This window comes from Protopterus annectens, chromosome 6.part1 (assembly GCF_019279795.1).
Source record: "Protopterus annectens isolate FY-2018-M chromosome 6.part1, PAN1.0, whole genome shotgun sequence".
Taxonomy (NCBI): Eukaryota; Metazoa; Chordata; order Ceratodontiformes; family Protopteridae; genus Protopterus; species Protopterus annectens.
In genome coordinates, this window is record NC_056738.1 from 61761241 (window position 1) to 61788285 (window position 27045).

The 27045-nt window shown below is 36.7% G+C and overlaps 1 protein-coding gene across 3 annotated transcripts in view; it reads left to right on the top strand.

Annotated features, from left to right (window-relative positions):
* Positions 1-27045, top strand: part of SPNS1 (sphingolipid transporter 1 (putative)) — a 1475635-nt gene that overhangs the window by 808525 nt on the left and 640065 nt on the right. For all 3 annotated transcript variants that reach the window (XM_044075481.1, XM_044075480.1, XM_044075482.1), the window contains one exon: positions 13616-13767. In XM_044075481.1, coding sequence (XP_043931416.1) covers positions 13616-13767 — 152 coding nt within the window. The remainder of the gene's footprint in view (positions 1-13615; positions 13768-27045) is intronic.

The following is a 27045-nucleotide window of genomic DNA, read 5'->3' on the forward strand; positions in this document are numbered from 1 at the left end:
GTTTGACATGGCCTTGTATGTTAAGCAGAGATCGCCTCTGAGTAGACAATATGCCACAAAGTATAGCTGGAGGTTTTTAGATGTTCAGCATAGGGCATCTGCTTTAGGCCTGTGATTCTTTTAGTGAGGTATTTCTGCGGCTTTCCAGCTGTTGGAGATGTCTTGTGAGGTACATACCAAACGGGGCATTGTACTCTATAATGGGTCTAATGAGGGATGAGTACAGTGGGACAATTACCTCTTTTTTTCCTGGATGAAAAGCCCTTAGTGATGAGGTGTGCCACGTAGAAGGATTTCCTGACTTGTGACGATGTGGTTATCGAAGGTGAGACCACTGTCCACCTGTGTCCTCAAGTCTCTCATCACACTTTCAGTGTTTAGTGTACTGCCACCTATGGGTAATTCATGGGTACATGTTTTATCCCAAAGGAGATAACTATATATTTCTTGGCATTAAGCTTGAGCCCATGGCTCTGGCACCAAGTATCTATTTCTGTAAGGCCCTTTTGTAGAATATCCACATCATTTGGGGATTCAATAATGGCTCCCAGTTTGCAGTCATCGGCAAACTTTGTTAACCAGATTCCCTTATTGTTGGCCTGCACTTCAGAGAAGTAGATGCCAAACAAGAGCGGTCCTAGGACTGAACCCTGAAGTACTCCACTTTTCACTTGTTTGGAGCTGGATTTAGAGTCAGCTACTTTTACAGTCTGGGTTCTGTCATTAAGCCAGTTGGCAACCCATCGAGTGACGTAGGGATTTATGCCCAGCTTAGTAAGTTTATCTATGATTTCTATATCAGGTAAGTTTAATCTTCCCTGTTTCCATGGTCTAATGTGATGTATTAAAGCTTTTCTTTTGGGAAACCATAAAAAAATTATTAGGCATGAGTTTATTTCTTTAAGTATATTCCTTTCTGGTAACAGTTGTATTGCCAAAGCTATATATAGGATCTTGGGTAGTAAAACCATTTTTATTAACTGTAGTTTATCTTCAAATGTTGATATTATTTTGGTCCCGTTTTTCCACAGGGATTGTAATTGTATTGCTGATATTATTGTATTTTTTGTGACTAATTCATTATTATCCTTGCATAACTCAATTCCTAGATATTTTAAGGTAGATTCTTGTTTCCCTATGATGTGAACCTCCTTAGTCTGCAGTTCTTTCTTTTTTTTATTTTGCTTTTGATTTATTGAAGTGAGTCCTGAAGTCATGTAACATTTGTCAATTAATGTATCTTATTCTTCTAATGTCTCTTTTGTATTAGATAATGTTAGTAATATGTCTTCAGCAAATATCATTTCTTTAGAATTGTATAGTTCAGAAACTTCTATTCCTTTGATTTTGATATTGTTAGGAATTGAATCTGCCAATATTTAAATAGCCAGAACAAATAGAATTGGTGACATGGGACATCCTTGTTTAGTGCCTTTTGTTATATGTATAGATTCAGAGGTAAAAGGACCTAACTTGACATACGCTAAATTATTTGTATGTATATTCTTTAGGAGATGAACAAAGGATGCAGGAAATTCAAATAACATTAGGATTTTGAATAAATAGTCCCAATTTAGGGAATCAAAGTCTTTGTCTATATCTAAGCCAATTATGAGTGTTTATTTATTTTCTTTATTAACATAATCTGTAAGAGAAATTATCCTTTTAATATTGTCATGTGTGTGCCTATGATATATAAATCCCGTTTAATCATTATTTATTGTTTTGGATAGTGGTATTTTCATTCTGTTCGTTAATATTGTCATAAATATCTTGGTCATTATTTAATAATGATATAGCTATGTATGAGGTACAGAGGTTTGGGGATTTGTTTTCCTTTAGGATTGGTGTGATTAAGGAATATCTCCAAGAGGGTGGTATTAAAGCTTGTGACTGAATTTCTAATAGACTTTTATGGAAGAGGGATAATATCTTTGAAGGAAAAAGTTTATATATTTCCATAATTGTCCCATCTATACCTTTTTGCCCTCTTTTATTGTATCTGTAATTTCTTTGTAGGATATGGATGCTTGCAGATCTAGTTTTAATTTTTCTGGTATTTTTTTTATATTAGAACATTTTTCATCTAGATTTAATTGATCGATATGTATATTTTATTTTTGGAAATGTTCCATAGTAGTGATTTCTATAGGCATAAAGAATGTCACCTATATCCGAGACATTTTTCCCTTTCTTTTCATGGAATATACTTTTAATGTTATTATATTTTGATTGTATTTTGATTCTTGTGGATAAATTATGTAGATATTTGGGAGAAGTGGCCAAGGTATTAATTTTATTTTTTTCTAAAGCTAGACTAGTTTTATATGTTAGAATTTCATTATATTTTTTGTTTAATACTTCTACTTTCTTTTTCATCTCCAAATTATTTTGATTTTTTTCTGCTTTTACTGACAAAAGTTTGGATTGTATATCTAATAATTCAGAATCCCATTCTCTGGTTTTTTTTATACCAAGTTAGGGTTTTACCATATATGTAAGCTTTTAATGAGTCCCATATCATTATTTTATTCATCTCTGTGGTGTGATTAACATCTAAGAAGAACTGTAATTCAGATAATAACCAGGGTTTGAACTCTTTAATTTTAGTTGTGTATGCTGAAATTCGGGAGTTAAAAATTAATGGTTTGTACCTATTTTGAAGTTTTAATATCAGTGAATTGTGGTCTGAAAATGGGCAGGGAGTGATTGAGAAATTAATGATTTTAAAGTGTAAGTCATGGGCAGCAAATATTTTATCTATTCTAGTTTGGGTACCAAATCTGTGGTCTTGATGAGAAAATAACAAAGATGTATCTTCTTTAAATTTGAAAGTATCTACAAGATGAAATGATTCTACCCACTTGTTTAAAGCTTTTGATACAGCAGATGTATGCAGCAGCATTTTATTTGTAGTTTCATAAATATCAAATATACAGTTAAAATCTCCTCCTAATATTAAGTTGCCTTTATAATTAATGGAAATGAAATCAAGTATTTTTAACAGTTTCTGTTCCAATGCCTGGGAACCAGTATAGATTGGCTAGGGTCCATATGCTGTTATTATATTTAACTATTACTAATGCCATAAGACCTTCTTTATCTTCATACTTATAAATGATACCTGGGTTAATCACATTTGTTTCCATAAAATTGTTACCCCTTTTGTCTTTGTCTGATAAGTGGATTGTGCCAATATCATATATTCCTTAGAATTCCATTTGTAATGGTCATTTGTTTTGAAATGGGTTTCTTGAAGGAAGACTGTGCTTTGTTCAGTTTTAAATATTTCAGTGGATTTGATCTCTTGGTAGGATTGTTTAAGCCATTGGTATTTAAAGATAATAAAGTTAAATCCATCTTAGGTTATTTAGACTATGTATTATTTGTTTTATTGTGACTAGTAAACATTTTCTTCTGATAACTATAAAGTATATACTTGAGCTCTTAAAGGAAATTATCAGTTTTATAATTTGAGTGTTTACCAATAAAGTAATGTTTTGGTCAGGCAAACTAAAAATGCTTTTGTGAAATAAATTTAAATTAATAAATGTTAACAAAACTAAGATCTGCACTAGCCATGGAATGAAAATAATTCCTAATCTGTTGGATAAACCTAAGTCCATCAGATTATCACGCATACCTTGACAGTCCAGAACATCTGATCTCCATAAATTGAATTATCATATGGAGAATATTTGTAATAGGAATAAGGAATATTTATATTATTTTGAACAGATATAGTACTATTGTAGATTAGACATCTATCATTCTAATGCAATATAAATGTCTACCTATTGCATAAGCAGTTAATATTTACATGAAAGATGACAAGCAATTTACTCATAGTAAAGTAGGATGTATCATATTTAAAACCTCAGTAAGATTATACCACACAGTTGTTTAACATATTCACCCTTATTGATGAAATCTTTCAAAACTTATTACTTAATATAAATATATGGTAATAATATTTATACCTAATGTTTACAATATAATGTATTTTACTGGATGTATCAGAAGTTATATTTCATTGTTTGCCAGCATTTAAGTAACCACTTTGTTTGCTGCTAACGTACTTAAAGCATTGCTTGTTTTATGTGAACTTTTATGAAAGTTAGTACATTTTAATTATCAGTACATCCCACTTCCCCCATTTCCTACACATAAGGATTTTCATATCTGTCATGTCTTGTTATAAAATGAATGAAATTATAGGCTAAAAACAACAAATCCACTTATTGTGATTAATTACAAGTTCCCTTTCCATGTTCATAAATTGCCATTTTATGACATATCCTGAAAGTTTTTAGATTTAAATGGCAACATTCTATTTTGTATAATCAACAAAGGTTAAACAGGGTGATTATTGTCAATTTAATACTGTTTGTTCAGAATTTGATTGTTGCATTCTGTGACATTCCTAGTTCAGGCTTCTATTGTTTCCCTTGAAAACCTTTGTCAGTTTGATGTCATGTATAAAACATTAGGTACCTTGGTAACAGCATAAGTATTATATATGGTCAATATGGGTTACAAGACCACAATTCAAGGTAAAGCAATTATATGACTTGTTATGCACATTTTCTTATATGAGAAAATCATCATGCTTCCCCTTGATGTTCAATTAGTGTAAGTTATTTATGACAAGTTAAAACAGTAGTTTATAATACACAAGCCCATGTTATTAAATCCTGTCTTTTATATCTAAATTCAGCAGACTGCTTCATCTTATATGACAATTGTATGTTTTATGTCTAGATTTACTAAAATCTTACATTACATAACTATTGTGTTTTTTTTTCTCTTTGACTGTTGCTTAGTTATTTGAGAGACCACAAGCTGCAATGCTTATTCTTATTATTAAATCCTTCCGAGCATACCATTCACTAGTTCATGTGGTGTGTTTCCAGGCTGTTCTTAAAGTATCCAAACCAATATTTGCCCTGTTCCATGCAGTGGCCACTCTGCCAGTGAACCACTCAACACACCTTCCATTCCCACAGATATTTCCACAAAGAAGTAAAATTAAAAATAATAATAAATAAACCCCAGCAGACAGAAGATCCACAAAAGATGTTTATTGAGCGCTTTCGTTTAGTATAATACAAAACCTCATCAGACTATCTAGTAGAAAAACAGACAGCTGACTCAACAAAATTTATATGTGCATATATATGTATGTGTATATATATATATATATATATATATATATATATATATATCCCATCATGCACAAGTTAATCAAATAACAATTATGCCTATCCTTCCTACTTAAAGGAATATTATCATATATAATACATTTGATAAAACATAAAAAGGCTTAAAACTTCATAAAATCCTATCTAAACTAAAACATATATATATATATATATATATATATACATTTCTAACATACATTTAAATAAAGTAAAAATTATTAAATAAACAAATAACTACATGAAGCCATCAGCTTTTAACCTAAGAATAGAACCAGTTGATACATTCTTATTTAGCCCTGGTTGTTGGGTGACATTAGTTCTCAATTGCCACCTCAACTCTAATAATTCTAAAACAATCATTTTTAGGACACCCTCTGTCATTCAAAAACACATGTTCCAAAATGGTAAAACTAAAATAATGCCCTTCATTTTCCATGATATGTGAGGCCAGGGCGTTTTTTGCATCCTCCTTTTTAATGCCATAATAATGCTGATATATTCTCATTCTTAGTGCATTGATAGTTTTACCTATATAGAAACTTTTACAAAAGTTACACAGGGCAAGATACACCACACCTTTTGTACTACAGGAAAACTTCTATTTATAGAAAATTTTCCATAATTAGGTATTGAGACACTAGTCCTTTCTAAAATGTATTTACATTGCAAACAAAAACCACATTTCAACATTTTTCCTATCTCCAAACACCCTCTAGTATTCTTCTCCAACATGTTTTTGAAACACAAATCCTTTTTATAAACTATCTTAGGATTAAAACCCATCAGCTCATTAAATTCAGGATCAGTATTAAATATATTCCAATTTTGTTGCAAGATTTCACAAATATTATTATTTTTTTTATTATAACTAAAGACACCTGTAACAGAAAAACTAGTGTTATGTTCTTTATCATTCTCTTTGTTAGCCATATCGAATGAAGTACCTTTCCCCAGTAGAGGTGATAAAATACCTCTCTGCCTCTTTTTAACCACTTCTTGTAGTAAAGGATGTAAAAAATCATAGGGATAGTTCCTGTGTAAAAGCATATCCTCTAATATCTGAATTTCATGAAGAAAATCATCCCAGTCTGATACCATTCTTGCAAGACGTACCGTTTGCCCTTTTACTAAAGCCCTTTTTTGATGTATTGGATGAAAGCTGTTATAATGAAGTAAAGTGTTAGAATAGGTCAGCTTTCTATATAATGTTGTCTTGAAGGCCTGATCTTCTCTCACCTTTGAAATAGTGATATCTAAATAATTAATAGCCTCTTTATTAAGACTGTGTGTAAAATCAAGGAAATCTGTACTTTCTTTCAAAAAGGACAAAAAGTGCTGTAATTCTTCCTCACTATTGTCCCAGAATATAAGAACATCATCAAGGTACCTGCAGTAATACTTCCAGTACCCCGAAAAAGTACTAGTAGACACAAATTCCCTTTCCCAAAAAGCTAAGACAGTATTTGCAAAAATGGGAGCACAAATGGCTCCCATTGCTACTCCCTTTACTTGTTTAAATAATTGTCCCTCAAAAACAAGGACATTTGTATCAAGTATTAGTTCCATCAAAGTTCTAAGTGTTAAGATCCGGTCATGCCTAATAGTGGTATATCTACATAAATACAGATAAAACCACTCAATTCCTGTATCATGTGGGATCACTGAGAAAACTTCCCTAATATCCATGGTAATAAAGGACAGGTCATCTGTATACATATCTTTGTCAAGTTTTTTAAAGAGATCCCAAGAGTCCTTTATTATCCATGTACAGTTTAACAAAATGTCTTTTAACTGTACATCAATAAATTTAGCTATAAAATAAGTCTTTGAAGCTTTTGCATTCACAATAGGACGAAGAGGGGGGGTCAACAAGATCTTTATGTAGCTTGGATATACCGAATATAGTTGGAATTTTTGGATTCTTAACTAACATGAAATGATGTTCCTCCAAGCTAATTTCCCTATTAAATAAAAGCTCATCCAAGACCATATCAACTTTTCTGTAAAGAATGTTCTTCTCATTTAAACTAATTTCTGTGTATGCGTCATTATATCGCAACCCAAACATTTTTTTCTACATATGTATTAACATTCATAATAGCTAAACCACCCCCTTTGTCTGGTTTCATAACATGTATATTTCTATTATTGCAGACCTCATTTAATAATTGTGATTCTTGTAAATTTAGGTTGCCTTGCGTTTCACTGTGTGTTTCCATTTTAAACATTTGTTGTATATCATGTTCACATATTCTTTCAAAAGTCTGTATGACAGGATGTAATGGAGGATTAAAGAGACTAGGTTTCTTACATATTTCCCTTCCTATATGTAATTCAGAATTATCTTTGAAAATTGTTTTTAAATTTAATTTACGTGTAAATAACTTTAAATTAATAAGAATTTTGTCTTGTGTGCCCTTCCTACCAGGGACATAGGACAAACCTTTTTCAAAAATGTTCGCAAGGCTGTTCTGAAAAACTATGTCACTGTAATTATATATTTTAAAATCACCACAATCATTAATCAGAATATTGCATGATACAACATGTTGTTCATTAAAATCCGTAAGAAAAAAATCATCATCATTACAGTTGCCATTCGCCAGCACATTGGAATTAAATTGACTTCATTTGTGTCAGAGGATATATTTAGTAATTGTTCCCCCTCCCTTTCCACTGCCCCTGTAATTCCAGTTTTTGTAACCTGATCCTCCCCTCTGGTTCCTTAGTCACTCGGACAATTGTATGTTTTATGTCTAGATTTACTAAAATCTTACATTACATAACTGTTGTGTTTTTTTTTCTCTTTGGCTGTTGCTTAGTTATTTGAGAGACCACAAGCTGCAATGCTTATTCTTATTATTAGATCCATCCGAGCATGTTTATACAGTCCATAGACTTTAAGTTATGAGACCCTTCTAGTTTCTTATTTGTTATAAGCATATTTCCATCCACACATATCAGTACTTCAAGCACGGGCAACAATGCACATCCAGTTTTGCCAGAATACCATTCACTAGTTCATGTGGTGTGCTTCCAGGCTGTTCTTAAAGTATGCAAACCAATATTTGTCTTGTTCCATGCAGTGGCCACTCTGCCAGTGAACCACTCAACACACCTTCCATTCCCACAGATATTTCCACAAAGGAAATCTGATGACTCTCTAGCACTTCCCAGCAACCCCAAACACCCCTAGAATCAGCTATCCCCATATGCCCAACACGCCTGATTAAGCTCACCTCCCAGACCACAGCAAAGGGTACTGCACAAGACCAAGTGCTCTTAGTCTTTCACAATAACTCAGACTTCCACTCTTATGTAAGCCCTTAATGTGTTTGGACCAAAATACATTTTAATAGCGCTTACTGTTTTTTTTTTTTTCCTTTTTATCAAGAATCAACTTAATGACCTAAACAAAGTGTTGGGAGATGATCAATATGTGTACATGTGGTTTCAAACAGCCCATTTATTATATATGTATATTTTTTTAAACCAAAAACTTCATTGCCGAGAATCATTTTGGAGGCTCCTCAGAGCCATTAAGCATTATCGTCACTCTGTCTTCATCACCACAGCAACCTGGGAGCATCTGTTTCTGTTAGTATGTCTGTGTACTGCATACCAGAGGCTTGTGATGCACCTGAAGCAAAGCTTCACTTCACTGCATCTTCAAGCCTAAATTCCCTCCCTTTCAGCAAGGCAGCAGCCAGGAAAAGAAAGGAGAGCAAACAAATAAAAAAAATAACTCCCAACAAGCCGCCACAACAAGCGATAACACATTCTTCCAGCCTTCCCACCTCTCACTCGACAGATGCATAAACAAACTATTGTCTGCCAAAATATCCCAAATCACAGTTTTATCCACCCCTTCCCCTGGATCCAGGCTAAAATACCAAATATCTCTTCCTAATACACAAGCGTCAGTAAACCTTGATCACAAGCTACAACCCACAGCTTCCCGGAGATGAAAACGGTAACATGCAACAGCTGCCAGACAGAGCTACATCCACGCACACCATTTCAGGCTTAATCAAACAGCATTCATAGCTATGATGCCTGCCATAATTGGTATTAACTATGTTTAGACAGAATAATAATGACATTTGTATTAGCTGCCAGACACAGCTGCATCCATGTACACCATATCAGTATTGATCAAACAGCATTTGTAGCTGTGATACCAGCCGTAATTGATTTTAACTATATTTAGACAGAATAATGATGATATTTGTACTAAGAGCTTGCTGCTGTTACTTAACCAGGATATACATGGCATTTCTAATAATACTTTAACTGAAGAAGGCATTAGTTTCCATGACAGCATTTTTTTTTCAAAACACGCTACTGTTACTGCTATTATATATGATGTTAATTTGTTACATTTGAGTCTGAATTCTGATGAATGATACCTCGTTCAATTATAATTACTTAAATTATTATAAGTAAATCCAATGAAAAATGAACAAGATAAGTATTCATTGACAAAACAACAAAAAAACCAAAATAGGGCAAAAACCAATAATTACTCAAATAATAGCCACTGAGGACGACTCAAGCAAGACGGTGAATCAAAAAACTTTAATGACTTAGCGCTTTCACCAGTACAATGCTGGCTTCTTCAGAGTCATTTTCACAATCAATTAAAACACATTTATAAGAACTATCCCATGATAATGAGCTGGCATCAATAACACAACTACCAATCATAATCCTGTTCTACTGTTTAAATATGTCCTAATAATACAACAATAATTATATAGTCTAAATATTGTAAATAATAATAATAATACATAATACACCCAAACATACATTAAAAAACATTGAATACTGTTGTAAAAAACAAACTTAATTAATTAAACTTTTAAATAATTCATCTACCTAAATCTGATTAGATTTCAAATTAAAAATAGGTTTCAAAGACACACAGTCATCAAGACCAGGAAATTTCAAGGCATTTAACCTAAGTTGCCATTCAGTTTCCAAAACTGCAACTTTGTTAACCAAATCCCCACCTCTCTCAGTCATACAAACTCGATCCACAACAAAAAACAAAAACTTGTTAAAATTGGAGCATGTAGTGGTGTGCAAATAAAGTGCATTGTGTACGTCTTTTTTCTTAATTGATCTAACATGTTCTGATATCCTATCCCTTAATCTTCTAATAGTCTTACCCACATAAAATGCCTCACATGCCATACAAGAAGCCACATACACTAAATTTCTAGTGTTACAATTACACTGCCCAGGGCAAGCAATAGTGTATTTGTAATCAAAAACACACAGGTAAGACCCTTCACTAATAAACGTACACCACTTACATGCCCCACATTTTCTCATATGTGATTTTTTGTGTGGTCTAACTTCTTTTTCCAAAATTGACTTAAGGTTCTCACCCTTACTAAAAACAATCAAAGGTTCGGCGCCTAAAATCGCCTTGTTTTCATTACTCAAAAAGCACCTCCAAATATTTTTCAAACTAGCACACAATTCAGGTGCCCTGCTGTTATACTTCAATACAAAAAATGTTCCTGTTTTATTGTTCCCTACTTTACCTAATGGAACATTAGTGTTCAAAATTGGCATATAGTGTGTGCCCCTTTTCCTCATCACTTCTTTTCTGATTTTAAGTAGCAATTTGAGAGGGCAACCCCGTTCCAAAATCATTCCAATCAACTTAAAAATCTCTTTCCTAAAAGTTTCATCATTACTGACTAACCTAGATGTTCTAACCATTTGCCCCTTCACTATACCTCTTCTCTGATACCAGGGGTGACAACTCCCAAAGTGCAACAAGGAATTAGAATAGCTCTCCTTCCTAAATATACTACTAGAAAAACCTTCATTAGTTTTGGTAATGGTTAGATCCAAAAAATTAATAACTTCATTATTCCACAAATATGTAAACTTAAGGAATTTTGTGGTGCCATTCAGGTAATCAACAAAATCAACTGCCGTTTTTTCATCACCTTTCCATAAAATCAAAAGATCATCTAAAAACCTATTATACGAAATAATGTTGTCATTGAACCTAGAAGGAAAAACAAAAAGCCTTTCCCAAGCCAACAAAACTAAGTTGGAAAAAACCGGGGCACATTTCGCACCCATTGCCACCCCAGAGAGCTGCTGGTAAACCTCTCCTTCAAACATAATAAAATTGTTTTTCAAAACCAACTCCATAAGGTCTTGAAGTAAATTAATTCTATTTTTGACTACCGTAACACTAGCAAAGAGGCTATCATAAAACATCTCTAACCCCATCTGGTGCGGTATAACAGAAAATAGATTGACCACATCAATTGTTAAAAAAACAAAACAAGAATTGTTGATTTTCACTTCCCTCAATCTCTCTAAACAATGCAATGAGTCCCTTAAAATGTTTGTTGCTTCACATACAGCAGACTTAGACAAAGCATCTATGAACGCCGCAAGGGGTTCAGTCTTGGATCCCCTAGCCGCAACAATAGGTCTAAAAGACAAGTTGTCTGTGCCCTTATGGACTTTGGGGATACCAAAGATAGTCAGCATTGTAGGAAATTTGACTGTAAGGTAGTTAAATTCCATCTCGTTAATAACTCCTTGAAATAATGCATCATGCAAAAACAAATCAATTTTAGCATATGCCCTGTTCATCTCATTTGTAGAAACCCTCAAATATGTTAACTCATCATTCAAAATTTCAGTCATCTTGGAAATGTAATCAATTTTAGTCATTATTACCATACCTCCACCTTTATCAGGTTTCATAAACCTGTACTGGTTAGAGGTCTTAAAACTTTTCAACATACATCTCTCGTCTTCTGAAAGATTGTCAGTTATATTAATTTTCTGTAACAAAATCCTTCTAAATTCACACTCAACCAACTTTTTTAACAAAATAATATCAGTGTTAGGGGGTGGGATGAAAGTGCTCTTTCTCTTTAAAATTTGTACAGATTCAATGTCCATTACTCCCTCTTTGTGTTTGGTAAAGGTTGAGAAAAAAATCTGTAAATTCAACTGTCTCATAAAAAGTTTTAAGTTAACAAGCACCTGAGCAATATCCAACCTAAAATTAGGTACAAAATTCATGCCTTTGCTAAAAAGGTCAAAATGTGTGTCACAAATCTCAATATCAGTATAGTTGTAAATATAAAAACCACGTTTTTTCTAAAATCTGATGTTTCATAACAGAATAACCATCATACACACCATCAGAACCATTGTTCTTTGAACCACTGTTGTTGAGGCGGCTACATGGTCCTCTTTAACTGCTTTTACAAAGCATTGCAAAGTAGATTCCTTTTTAATTTCCAGGGCAAGCTTTGCTAGAGCCATTCTGCAGGGACTTCCCAAGCTATATCCTTCTTCCTTTCATGTTGCAAAAGCTTTGGTATTCAACCCATGTAACCTAAAGGCTACTGCAGCTGTGGGAAGGATGAACATAGTACAATTGTGTAAGTTGTATTTACCCGTAGCAGTGAATGTTCGAATTCCTCGCTGCTGCAGTAGCCACACCCTCCTTCCATCCCCCTATTTTGTATGTAGCTGGGATATAAAGTAGGACTCTGTGTTTCTACTTTATATGTTTCCTTGTTGTTATTGTTTTGTTTTTGTCAGGGGGTGAAAGTTGGCATAATTGTTAAGGTGTTTACCTTGCAGACACAAAGTACAAGTTTTCATTCTCACATGGGATAACTGGCTAGGCATAAAGTGGCCCAGAAGAACAGTTAACCTAGTACTCAGCTATGAACACTATTATGTGCCCTCCATCTGTCTCTCTCTGTTTCTTTATGGGCAACATAGACTTGAAGAAATCTTCACCCTGACTGCTGAGTTCCCTCCTTAGGGCTAGCCATTCAGCAGTTAGAGTGAAGTGTGGATTTTTGCCAGAGCTTTGTGAAGTTGGCTAGTTGTATTTTTTTCTTGAAATAACCCATATAGCCTAAAGGCTACTTCAGCAGGGGGGGATTCAAATATCTACTGTTATGGATAAGTGTAACCTACACAACTGTGAATTGGTACATATTACACTTTGGTGTACAATTGCATGAGTTAAGCATGGTGAAATTTGCAAAATCCCTTTTAATATTGCAGTTGGCTCTTAAATTCCTAATGCCAGTTTGTGAATAAAAGACCAATAATACATACATGCATTTCATAATTACACACCACTCCATTTTGTAAAATGACTGACTTTTTGAAGGAAAGAAAAACAACTTGGCTATAAAATTCATAAAACTGCAGTTTGAAGATTTATCCTTGATTGCTTTTTTAGTTGTCATAATAGCTTTCACTGTTAGACAAAGGATTGGTCCCATACTTGACAAATGTCTAAGATCTCAAAAATAAAAATGAACACTAAAAATGTATTACCATTGTAGAAAAAAATAGAATAGCTATTTCTTTAACAGTATGCCCTCTTTTTCCTTCTGTAGCATTTCTGGTTGCTTTTACTGACCCGAGGGATGGTGGGTATAGGAGAGGCCAGTTACTCTACTATTGCTCCTACAGTTATTGCTGACCTTTTTGTTTCTGACCTCCGGAGCAAAATGCTGTCCATCTTCTACGTTGCCATCCCATTTGGCAGGTGAGTGACTTGATTTTGTACCTGACTAAGACAAATTAAGTCATGTATACATTTTTTTCTAAAAAATATGAATATGCACAATAAATGATATATTTCTGAAAAACAAAAATAAACTGGATGTTTAGAATAGCAATGGCTTAGTGCATTGCAGAATGATACATAGAATTGATAGTTTTACATTGCATAAATTGATTAATGTTTTAGTGATGTTAACTTGGTGGCCCTGACAAATATCCTGGATCCATGCTAGTAGCAACCACATTCTGTGTATTTGGTTCTTGATGCAGAATAGCAACTTTAGTTACATAGTGGTGTACTGAAGTAGTAGCTTTCTTGTTATTCATAATCTACCAAGTGCATACAATTTTAAATGATCACTTCAGGTTAATAATGGTATGTTTTGAGTATGTGTCCTTAATTGGAGTTGCTAATGGTGCTGTTTCTCCAAACATATTATTTCATTAAATAAAATAATATCCCCAGATGGCTTACACTGTAGTGGATTTGGGTAGTTCCCCACCATTAGAACAAATGGGCTCAAGTCTAGCTGGGGGAGACTTGATGGTAAACAGGCATGAGGAGCAAAAAAAAAAGCTTATAGAAAAAATGAAGAAAATGCTACATAAGAATATTAGTTACTGTTCCTGTAATTATCACATCCTCCTAAATACAGTTGAAAAATAGACAGTGTTCAGTTTTGATTAAAGTTAGCAGTGGGAAAACTTTCCCATAATGTTATTCTTCTTTCTAACACATATCATCTGATGTTCGTCATAAGATTACTGTACTCACAAATGGTACTTATCCCCTACAATACCCATATATCTGGCCAGTCTACAAAGCTCAGGCTCCTTCCTCTTGTGCCATACAGCCACCCTTAGCATGAGCAGATGTGCTAGTGTAGGAAGGATGTACAAATGTGCCAAAACCTCAGAACTTTCTTGCTGATAGTCCATTTATCCAGACTTCTGTCAGTGTCATGTCTAGTCATCTGGTTCGGTCTGCTTCAGCACGGCGACACATGCAGATAAATACCCTTTTGAGGACGCTTCCTTGTTTCAATACTTTTTTGTGAGAAGGTTTTCTTATGTGTGTCAGAAAAAAAGGAAGGTATGACTTGTGGGCTTCACATTTCTTGTAAGGAGACCAACTTGAGTTACTTGTTTTGTCTTGGGAATAAGTACATAAAACTTTGTGCTGTTTGTCAGGCATTTGCCCCTTAAACTAGCCAAAGTAGACTTAATTCTCTTAACGCTTACCTTGAACCAGATGTTATCTCTTGCTGCCATGGTGGTGGTTGCTTTATTCTCTGACATTCTCCCTCAGTTGAAACAGAAACATAAATTTAGTAGAGATAGTCTTGATAGTAAACATATGTGCATTTTTCTCACTCATTCTGAGGTTGGTGACTCCACTGGAGGTCTTTTGCTTCTCCAGGGCTCTTCTGGGTAAGGAATCCAGCATGTCCAAGAAGACCGACTATGGCTGAGTTAGTGTGATGGGTGTATTCATAAGCCTTTTGTTTGTGAGCATGTCCAGGGCTCTCTGAAGGAAGTTGAACCCTCCTCTTCCACCCCTAGGACCATGGATGTGGATGTTCTATATTAATGTACTCAAAAAACAAAGTATATTTCTCCACCTCCTACTTCGCTTTCTAATCATAAAACCAGTAAAGATTAGTTTAACTTTGCACAGGGTCTTTTCAAAGCCCTTCACACTTTTCACATTAATAAAGCCTCTTCTTATTCTACAGCTTCTATGTCTTTAAAAAGGAAAAAAAAAGGTACTTCTTCCTCTGAGGATGAAGAAGACCTGGGGAGTGTAGATTATGCCTCACAGATCTCTTCCCAGTCATGATCTGAATCAGATGCAAAAAATGTGTTACCCTCAGAGGCTGAGATTCACCTAATGAGATTTACTTTGGGGATGCTATTGCCAAAATTAAGGACTTTTTAAATGGGAGGATAGCGAGGTCCGACTCCCAGAAAATATATTATGAGCTATTAAGTATGGACACTCCTAAACCTGTTACTATCTCTCTGGTTTTAGAGGCATTAGAAGATGCTTTTCAGACTGCTTTTTTATCTCCTGACTCCCACATTTCATCCCCTAAACATCCAGATTTTATAGAGTCGCTGACTCTCCTAAATTTCTTTATGGAAGTTCCATGACTGATAGAGCTGTCATTTACTTGATTCTGACAAAAGAAATAGAACTTTTCCCACCTATACTTCTAAACCTAATGACAAAGATAGCAGAGCTTTAGATAAGTATGGTAAAAGAAGGTCTGCACCATGGCCATTTTGTCTTTCAGAGCAATTAACTGCATATCTCTTAATCCGTTAGTGCAAGAAATCTGCACAAACCCAAAAACAGTGCGTGGGGGGGGGGGGGGGGACAAAGGCTCAAAAATAGGGACACATTTTAAATATTGCTCTTTTAAACTTAGAAAGTTGCTAGAATAATAGCGTATGGGTTACCATTCATTTTCTGAAGAAGAAGATGTCTGCAACTTCATTATTTAGGGACTTCAGCCCTTGATTTGCCAGAAAATCAGATATTTCATGATAAACAGACCAGATATATGATTCAGAAATCTGGACAGTTGATAGGTATGATTAACTATCATACTCGCATAATAAAATATCTTCTAGCCATTTTGGACAATATGGGGCAAACGATTGCTAGCATATCTTTTTTGTTTTTACATTCCTAAATCTTATAAATTTAATCTTCTGGACATGCTTAATTCAGCCACTCAGGTAGCTAAGCACACCATCAAACATGGTTATAATGTTGTGGATGTTTCCAGAACATCTGCTTCTGGCACTATTATAAGGAGACATACTTGCCTAAAGTTACAACCCCTCCTAGAAGACAGAAGCACAACTGTTAAATCCGTCTTAGACAAAGACTTGTTATTTGGAAATTAATCCACAGAAGTCTTTAGAAAGCTAGATGAAAGTGGCAAAGTTATACAAAGTGTTTTAAACAACTCATATCTCCTATTCATAAGTTTCAAAGGAGTAATCCAAAACCCTGTTTTTCATAAGCCATTCAATATAAACAATAAAAATCTGCAAAAGGATCAATTTAAAATGAAATGGCAAGGCGACGCTACAAAAAGGGCCAGTAGCTCATAAGAATCCATTTCACAAAGAAGCAGTTTTTGACCTATCCTTCTGCCCACCCCAGCCTACCTCAGAAAATTAATTTCTTTCCCCTTTTTATGGGAATTTATCACAACAGATTCTTGAGCACTAGACATCATAAAAAATGGCTACAAACGTCACTGGGTTCCTTCCCTATACCCTCAAGTTCCACAGAGTTCCAAAGACCAACAACACCTGATTCTTCCAGTCATTTTAGACTTCTTCACAGGGTTATGGCACCAGTTCCTGTAGATCAATGGGGAAGAGATTTTACTACCCAAGAAAGAGGGTATCTTGTAGATTCTAGATCTCTCCAGATTAAACTTCTTTATGCAGGTTCCAAGATTCAGAATGTTAACACGTCAAACTTTATTTCCTTGTCTTTCTCCTCAAGCTCGATTGGTCACCGTGGGTTTTCAGAAATGCTTATTTCCACCTTTCCATTCACAAGAATAACAGATTTGGGACTACTTTATCAGTTTGCTTCAAAAGCTTATTGCCACATTACCATTCACAAAAATCGCAGACCCTTTCTAAGATTCTGTGCCATTATTATGTTGCTTCTTTACCTTTTGGACTGCCTGCTACTCTAAGAGATTTTACCAAATGCTGTGCTCCAGTAATGGCCCACTGCAGGCTTCAGGGTGTACATATTTTGCTTACCTGGATGATTACCTAATTTCAGCTTCATCTAGTCAGGAAGTGGTAACAACCTTAGACGTTACAAAGAATCTTCTCTTACTTTCTGCAACCTGTTCAGAGAGTAGTATTCCAGGAATGCCCCCAGACCTCTTCCCTAATGACTGACTTCCTTCCACCAGAAAAGGTGCAGACCTGTAATTTCTAGTTCCTGAGCCTCTCGATACAACAAATGACTACAGCAAATGAATTTCTAGGAAACCTGGGTTTCATGGCCTCATCCATTCAGTGATTTCTCATGCTTGACTTCACTTGAGCAGGATCCAGTGGTTCCCCAAATAAGTATCGTTCCAACACGTCCATCCTCTCTCTCTTTCTCAGGTAATTCCAGTTCTTCACTATATAAACAAACAAAAAAAAAGAAAGAAATTCATTTGTTAGGCTAAACAAGATGCCCTTCCTTTTCACTGTTGCAGTATTCTTTACTCCTGGGATATACTGCTGAGGATAGCCAAACGTCCAGCCAGCATACTAAGGCCGTTACATCCCCCAGGCACTATGCATCTGGCAGATATCCCACACAAGTTGTAAGGTACATATGTGACATGTAAGATCCTAATTCTCAGAACATCTTTGCCACCAGTCTGAATGCCACATTTGAATTCAGTCTGCAAGCCATTTGTTGAGTTGATTCCACTACTGCGCCTTCTACAGATAAGTGCCCCATCGGGGTCTCTTTCTTTCTTTCTGTATCTATTACCTTAAGTGTATGTCTTCCAGAAAGGGAAAATGTGAATATGGGAAGTAGGATTCCCCATAAAGATAAACATAAATAGTGCCTTTTTTTGTTTGGGTGCTACCCACAACCATATGCACTTTGAGGTTTGTCAGGCATTTGTTCCTAAGACACACTACAGTCATCTGTTGTCTCTTTCCATTTATGTGGAGAACCAGTGATTGAAGCTTTTGGCTAAGGGTACCATGGCTGAATCAGTCTGTCCTGACATTCAACCACCACTTATCACCAGTATGTGCTGCAGATGTGGAGGGTGGAACTGGGACTGAATATTTTGGAGGGGCCTGGGGGGATTCCTCAAATACCTGTCAGGGAAGAGGTGTCTGATACCCTTATTGAATCTGAGCAGCGGTCTCAATCTCCTAGATTTGTTAAATTTGATGTTCTTTTAAAATAAAACTAAGCTTGTACACCCATTTCTAAGGATCCACACAATGAATGGCAGGATTTTTGTCAGGGGCTTTTTAATGCTCGTAATCCCCCAAGATTGTCTGTTTATGCTTCTGCTCCTTGGTCTTCCACTCCTTCCAAACACCCTAGAGTCTCTTGATTTTTCTGATGAGGAGTTAGACTCTGGTGAGGAGTCATTGGCTTATTCCTGCTAGACCCATTCTCCTCTTGCCCTGGGGTGTGAGGAAGATTCTCTTTCTGTTGACTCTCCTGTGGAGGATTTGTCTTTTGGGGATATGGTGGTCCATGTGATGGGACACTTTAAATGGGACTGTCCCCATGTTTCTGATGTTTAAAAAAGATGCTGTGAACTCTTGCAAATAGATTCTCCTCAGCCCACAGTAGTCCCGCCAGTGCTGGCTGCCTTTTTAGATACTTTCACTCCAGCTTTGCAGGCCCCTGACTCTCATACTTCTGCCTCTAAGAAACCAGACATGTTTTATGAAGTTCCTGAAGCTTAACAGTTTTTATATAAAGTCCTTTCTCTGATCCTGTTGTTATTTCTCTAGCATCTGATTGGGTCATCCAAGTTGCTGTCTTCTTCTAACCTTTTTCCTTCTGGTAAGGACAGCTGTATAGTGGACAGTTATGGTAAAAAAGTATACACCTCTACTGCTTTAGCCTTCAGGGCTATTAATTACCAGCTAATATGACTAGGTTATGTCCTGGCTTGTCCCTCTCAACTTGGGAGCATTCTGGTTAATATGCCTGGCTGAGAAGTTAAGATTTATGCCATTTCCCTTTTAACCTCTGCTGCTTTCTATTAAATGTAGCTATGATGCTGCTGATGCTTCCTCCAGGGCTGCTGTATCTGGATCTGTTATGAAGAGGTTATGGTTCAAGGCTGTGCCTGTAGACATCTTGAATATTCACCCTTACACAACCAGAATCTATGTCACTGCTGCGTCTTAATTATTTAAGATCCTTCAGGCTAAGGCTAACGTTATGCAGGACTTGAAGCAAATCTTTGTATCTCCTTTTCTTAAGTTTCAGAAAAATTATCCTTCTTGGCCTTGTTTTGTTCATAGGCAGCATAAACGGCCTTCAAGGAGCAAGAGGGTTTTTAGGAGAGTTTTTCCAGACCAGTCTTCTCAGAGTGCTAAGAGTCGATAGCCTTCTTTCCCTGACAAATTTGTTTCTATTTGACATTCAGCCACTCCTACTCCTTGGCCAGATTTCTGTGTCCATCAGGTTGATTCTTTCTTTTCTTTTTTGGCAACAGATAACCACAGATACTTTCCATTATACAAAATGGTTACTTTATGGCTCGGAAATCCCTTCCTTCATTCACAGGCCTTCACCAGCCTACTCCTTGCCCGCTCCCTCATTTTCAATTAGTTCTGCAAGATCTGGTAGTACAGGGAATCATCCAACCTTCCCAGTTGTCTTATCAGGGAACAGGTTTTTATTCCAGGATGTTTCTGGTTCCCAGGAAGGAGGGATCATGGATGGCCATTCTAGACTTGTCTTTTCTCATCACCTTTCTCAAGGTTCCTTCCTTCCAGGATACTGTTTCTTAACACACGTTTCCTTCTTGTGCTTCCCCAAGCTTTTCTGCTGTGTGCGTTTTTGAAGGATGTTTACCTCCACATGCATATTCACACTCACTTTGGGAACTCGTTATCAGTTGTCTGCTTTACCATTTGGTCTTTCTGCAGCTCTGAGGGTCTTTACCAAATGTCTGGCCCTGGTGGTAGCCTTCTGCAGACTTCAGGGAATTCAAGTATTCCCTGGACAACCTTTTGATTCAAGCCATTTGGCAGCTCCTGCTTCAGGCTCTACACTTCACTGTGGCTATTCTGCACAGTTTGGAGTCCACATTCAATCTCAAATAGTGTGTATTGACTTCCACTCAGGACCAAGTGTTTCTGGGTTAAAGTATTCAAATTATTCCAGTGTTGGCTTGCCTCCCAGTTCCCAAGTTCCTCTCTATGACTGCTTATTTCCAGTCTCTATTTTCCTCTTATAGTCCTTCCTGCAAGGGAGTTTCTTGAGCTCTGGTGTGCATGGCATCCACCATTCCCATGGCTGCCTTTGCCAAACTCCACACAAGGAAATTTCAGTGAAATTTCAAGCCTGTCCCTCTGGAGTATCTGGTTCCTCTCTTGCCTTATCTCAAGCTCAAGCTGTGTTGATGGATTACCAGATTTCCTAGAATCCGTCCGGGTCTGCTTTTTCAGGCTCCTCTTCTTACTCAGGAACTTTACATAGATGCTTCCAATTGCAGTTGGGGAGCCTCCTCCAACAACCAAAAAGTCCAGAGTCTTTGGTCCCATCAACAACTGGCAGACCATATCAACATGAAGGAGATGAAGAGTCTACTTCAGGCTTTCCAAGTTTTTCACTCCCTTTGGGTTCTAGGTCCTCTAAAGGTTTTTACAGGTAATACTACAGTTATGTGGTAAGTAAGAGAGCACAAAGTCTTACCTTCTTTGCAGGCTGGCTCTTCAGGCTGTAGATTTGCAGTCTTTCATCACTTGATTCTTCAGGCTATCTGCATTCCTTTGGAGCACAATCTGGTGGTAGACTCTTTAAGTAGGTTTAAGACAAATCCTCATAAATGGGTGCTTCACAGGGAGGTGTTTCTGGAAATTGTACATCAGTGGGGTACTCATGTAGTTCTTTTTGCCTCCCATCTGAACAGACAGCTTGCCCAGTTCTCTTCCAGAATGCCACGTTCACTGGTTTGGATAGTGGGTGTCATGTCTTTTTCTTGAAAGGGGATGTTTCTGTAAGCCTATCCCACTCTTCTCTACTACCAAAGGTCCTTCACAAAATCAAGTGGGATGTATCCAAAATCTCACTGATGACTCCCTTTTGGCCCAGACAGCTGGTTCCCCTTCTATTTCATCTGTCCAGGGGCAATCATCATTAGTTATTTCACAGGATGGATCTTCTCACAGAAGACAAGGGATCTCTTATTCACCTTCACTTGTTCAATTGGCACTTTGAGTAATAGGGTTTTGATTCCTTTTATGTACCAATTCTCTGAGGACATGCTTTGGGTTTTGGAAAAGACCAGAAAACCCATTACTAGAAAATCATATGTGACTAAATGGAAGAGATTTTTTTTATTTGGTGTCTCAAACATGACCTGGACACTTTTTCTGTGGGGGTTCCTATGGTCCTTTCTTATTTGTGTAAGTTGCTCAGTTCTGTTTGGCATATTTAGCTGTTTTAAGTTCATTTGTCAGCCATTTCTGCTTGTCTGCATTTGAATCCACCTTTGGCTTTTAGTTTTGAAGTCAAACGATTTTTAAAAGGCATCCTTTATATTTAGCCTCCAAGAAAGCCTTTTCCTTCTTCTTGGGACCGTAGTTTTGTTCTTAAGAAATTGACCCAGTTCCCTTTGGAGCCTGCAGATTCTTCTTCCCTACAACATTTTATTTGGAAGACTGTATTGTTGGAGGCTCTTATGTCTGCAAAGAGGGTATCTGAACTTCAGGCACTCATGGCGGTTCCACCTTTTTGGTTTTTAAAAAGGGACAATGTGTCTGTGTATGGCAGTCTTCTTTTATGCCCACTGTGGTTAATGCTTTGTCTTTGAATCAGTCCATTAAGCTTCCTTCTTTTTTTCTTCTCCATAGAATCCTAATGAGAGGGTTATCCATACCTTGGATTTACGTAGCGCAGATAATACTTTGACAAGACAAAACATATCAGGAAATCTGAGCAGCTTTTTCTTTCTTTTCATGCCAGGAAATTGGGTTTGGCGGCATCTAAGCAAACCATACCCTGGGTTCCTAAGGCTATTTCATTTTGCTGTTCTTTTCATGGCAAGCAGCTTTCTTTTTCTGTTTGTGCTCGTTCCAAAAGGGCAATTGCCTCTTCAAGGGCTTTTTTCAAGGGTCTGGATACTAATCTAGTAACTTGGAAGCTGCTACTTGGTCTTCTGTTCACACTGTCATCAAACATTATAACTTGGTACCATTTTTAAGGCCAAGACTGTTTTTGCTAGGACCATCCTTCATGGATTTTTGAGGGCTCTTCTCTGGCTTACTCCTGCCATACTTCAGGGTAGCTATTGTACTCTCCCATGAGGTAAAGAACACTGCAAGAGTGATTAGGAAGGACATAGTACAATTGTGTAAGATCTTACCATAGCAGTAGATGGCCTACTTCTCACTGTTGCAGTATTCTGTTCCCTCACCACCCCTGTTACTTCTTTTGTGTTTCTTCTGGCCAAGGGGTCTTTCTTTTATCCTCCTTCTCCTCTTCTTCTTCCCTTCTTGGATGTACGTGTTATTACTATTCTGAGTTTGCTCTAGTTTGTCTGGGGCACTTCAGTTCTGAGGATTAGGTACTTGTATGTTAAATACGTACTTTAACACCTTGCATGTAGGACATCCTTCTGACATGTGTCACCCAGAAGACATAAAGGCTTTAGTATGCTGGCCAGATGTTTGGCTATCCTTGGCTGCATATTCCAAGACGTAAAGTTTAATGCAACATTGAGAAGTAAGACATCTACTGTTACGGTAAGATCTTACATAACTAATTTCTATCCAGTGTGTCGAGTTCCCTTCTCCCTGAAGAACCGTCGTCATAGTGTGATTGCAGAGACTTTAGACATTGCTTGGGTAGCCTTATTTCAAGATATTTGGGTACAAGGACTTTGGGAACCATAACACAGACACAAGCACATGAATCTCAAAAAATGATGGCTATTATCAGTGCCATCAAAACTTTAAATGGTATATTACAGGTGGAGACAGCCAACACAACTGTGGTACATAAATGGGGGGATGCAAGATCCTGCCCCCTTTGCAGGCATACAGGCATGTTTGTATATGCCTTTCTCCTTTTTTCTCTCATTTCCAAGGTTCTTTACAAGATAAGGAAGGACCTTCCAGAAAGTCTGCTGCAAATCCCACTTTGACTCGGGCAAAATTTGTTCTCTGTAATAATGCAACTGGCCAAGGGCAATCACCAGAAGCTGTCTCACTTGGTGGGCTTGCTTACATAGAAGAAGGGATCGTTGAATCATCCATATATCAAAACCCTAGATCTTAACAGTTTTGGTGATAGCGTTTTGATTCCTTTTAGACACCTTTATTTTATGGACATATTACAAGTTTTTAAGGAGGCAAGATTACCTGCTATTACTATGAAATGTTGTATATGTAAATGGAAAAGATTTTCTCTTTGGTGCCAAAATAAAGGACATGAGCAGTGTCAAACATAGGATCCCATGGCTGTGCTTTACCTGTGTGAACTGCTTAAATCTGTCTGGGCATGCACTTATGTAAAGATACAGCTGTCAGATATTTCTGCCTATTTACCACTGGAGCCTCCTTTATCTTCTCTTTTTCAAGTCAGGCAGTTTTTTTAAGGGAGTAATGCAAATTAGGCCATCAATGAAAAAGATGACTCCTGTATAGGATTTAAGTTGTGTTTTAGGAAAGTTAAGTCAGGCTCCCTTTGAACTAGCAGCCCAGGTCTCGTCTTAAATTATTTACCTGGAAGACTGCTTTGCTGGTGGCCTTAACTTCTGCTAGAAGGGCTTCTAAGTTACAGGCTCTTAATGTGTATTCAACCTTTCCTGGTCTTTCACAAGGATCGGGTGAGTATGAGAACAAACCCTTCCTTTATTCCAAAGGTAGTTTCTTAAGTTACCCTTGGACAAACTGTTCAGTTCGCTGCCTTCTGTCCTATTCAACAAAACACCGGAGAAAGAATTATTCAGTCCTTAGATGTACACAGACAGGATTCTAAATTGATAGAATTAAAGATTTAAGAAAAGCAAGCCAACATTGTGTCTCTTATGATGAGAAGAAAGCGAAATAACCAGTTTTAAAACAAATCTCAGATGGCTTTCTCCTCTTCCGAAAATGTTAGGCCTTATTTTACTAGGTCGCTTCTACATCAGGAACATTTTTGAAAGTATGTACACTAAATCCATTCTGGAAGTAGTAACTTGGTCCTCTTTTCACACATTTACTAAATATTAAAACTGGGTGTTTTTTTTTCCAGAGTCAGAACTGAATTTTCCAAGGTTTTCTACAAGGCATCCTGGATTCTAGATCAGCTCCCCCAATTCATAGTACCCAAGCTTGGGGAATCACCCCATTTGTGAGGAATATTGCAAAAGTGATCCTGTACAGAACATAGAACAGTTGTGTAAGTGCATAATGGTGGATCTTCAAATAGATTGTTGTTGCAGTACATATACCCTTCTTCCACTCCCCTTGGTAGACATTTGCTTTAGCTTGGATAGATTATCCTTTTCTATATTTTAACTGTTTCCCACCTTATATTTCATTGTTGGATTTGAAGTAATGATATAGATGCAAGCCTCCTATTTAAGGGACAAGAAAACTCCTCAGTTTTTGGTGCATCCATACATCCTTTTTGTACTGTAGCTTAGGCATGGGTTTGGGATCTTTCTTTCAGAATGCCCTAAGATTCTGGCTGTGCACACTCCACAGCAGTTGCTACTGGACACTGTGCGACATGACTCCTAACTCTGACCTCTGCAGTTGGGCAGTATTAGCCAGCCTTCTCAACTGGCCAATGACTTCAGTGGCAGAGGGTTATCTTGTTTCTAAGCTACATAGCACCAGTGCTTTTGTTAATAAGCTCAGAACAGTGAGTTTGGTTTCATTTCTGGTATTAATTCTTTTGTCCATTAGATGACTTGAATCAAGTGACATACCATGGCTATTTGCAGTATGTAAACTTGCTTCAGTGGGTTTTACTCTGTCCATGACTGCTTTGTTTGAGGCCCTAGTATGCTTCTGGTGTACTACTGTTACAGAAAATTCAGTTTTTTGGACAAGTCAGTAGTTTCTTTGTTGTATTTTGTCATTACAGATATCAGGATCAACCATCATTTCATAAAACTGTCATTTTTTCATTTTCGTACACCATGTGGTCTGACGGTGTGTTACTCTTGTCTGCTTAAAGACAGAGTCCCCTTGGCTTCCTTAACAGTTCTGCATTCTCATTTAATGTGGTAAATTAATCTTGTAGGACTATAATGCAATCAGAGTGTCTCCCATTTATTTTCCTATTTCTTAGTTAGCGGTTTGTTGTTCAACCAGATCTTCTGAAATGAACTCTGCTGCCTTTTCTACAAGGTTTTGTTTCTTAATACCATCTACTTTGAAATCCAAGATGTTCTTTATAAGGATCAGTACTGCACTACCCTAAACAATATAGGTTTTGTACTGCCGAGGATATAATATCCAGCCAACTACTAAAATTTCAAGACACGTTCCATGCACCAAAACCGTTGGCCAGCTCAAGTTGAGCTGACTAAAACTTAGGTTTGGGTGCCAAGCCTTAACAAGCTTTCCTGCTGCCAAAGAGACCTCTCCTGTGAGGACTTTTGAAGATTGAAGGTCAGCTAACTTTATTCTGTCGATGGGTAGATAAGTTCACTTCGGAGGTGAGGGGTGGAGTTACACTTTAATTTTTATGACAAAAACTTTTTTCTGTAAAAAAAAATAATTTTAAAGATGGGAAATGTGTTTTAATGACTGCCACTTGACTTTTAATTACTTTTAAACTGGAGCATGAATTTTTTTACTTTTGTGGTAAAAGTTAATCCAGTGTTGTCTTTTCCATCCATCTCAACTGTCGGGTATTTCAGATCCAAACAGATCTAAAGCCAGCAACTTTCAGCCTTTTGGGTCAAAGGTTCAAGCTCCTCCTCCTAACCATAATCCCCCTCAACTCTCGACAGTTCCTCAGATCTTGTTTGCTGCTTGTTTCAGCCATACATGGTCTCCAAGGCTCAAGGTGGTGTTGTGGTGTTTTGTCAAATTTTATCTTGGATAAGTCTTTGGGATCTGATGTTGTCCTTCTCTGGACTTAGATTGCCTTAACAACTGTGAAAAGCTTAGTGGGAGGAAGGAAAGGGATAGAAAAAACACTAATTAAAGAGAAAGGTCTTACTTATGTGAAGAAAAAGATTTCTAAATTCTCACTAACTGCTCAAGCACTGGAGAGCATGTCCGATGTGAATGGCAGCAAATGAGATCTGAGGAAACTGTGTTTGGTACAGAGTATTGTGGATAGATAGAGGAGCTTGAGCCTGGAAGCTGAAGTCTGTAGAAGGCAGCCGAGTTGGACCTGAGGATTGGATCTGTAACCCGTACAGTAATCAGAATGAGACTGGACAACACAGATGCCAAGTTATGGTAAGTGCATAACTTAAAAGTTTCTACCATTCATGAATGTTTTTCTTAGGTTTTATCTTACTGATCTGTGTTATTTTTTCCCCCTGGTTAGTAGATA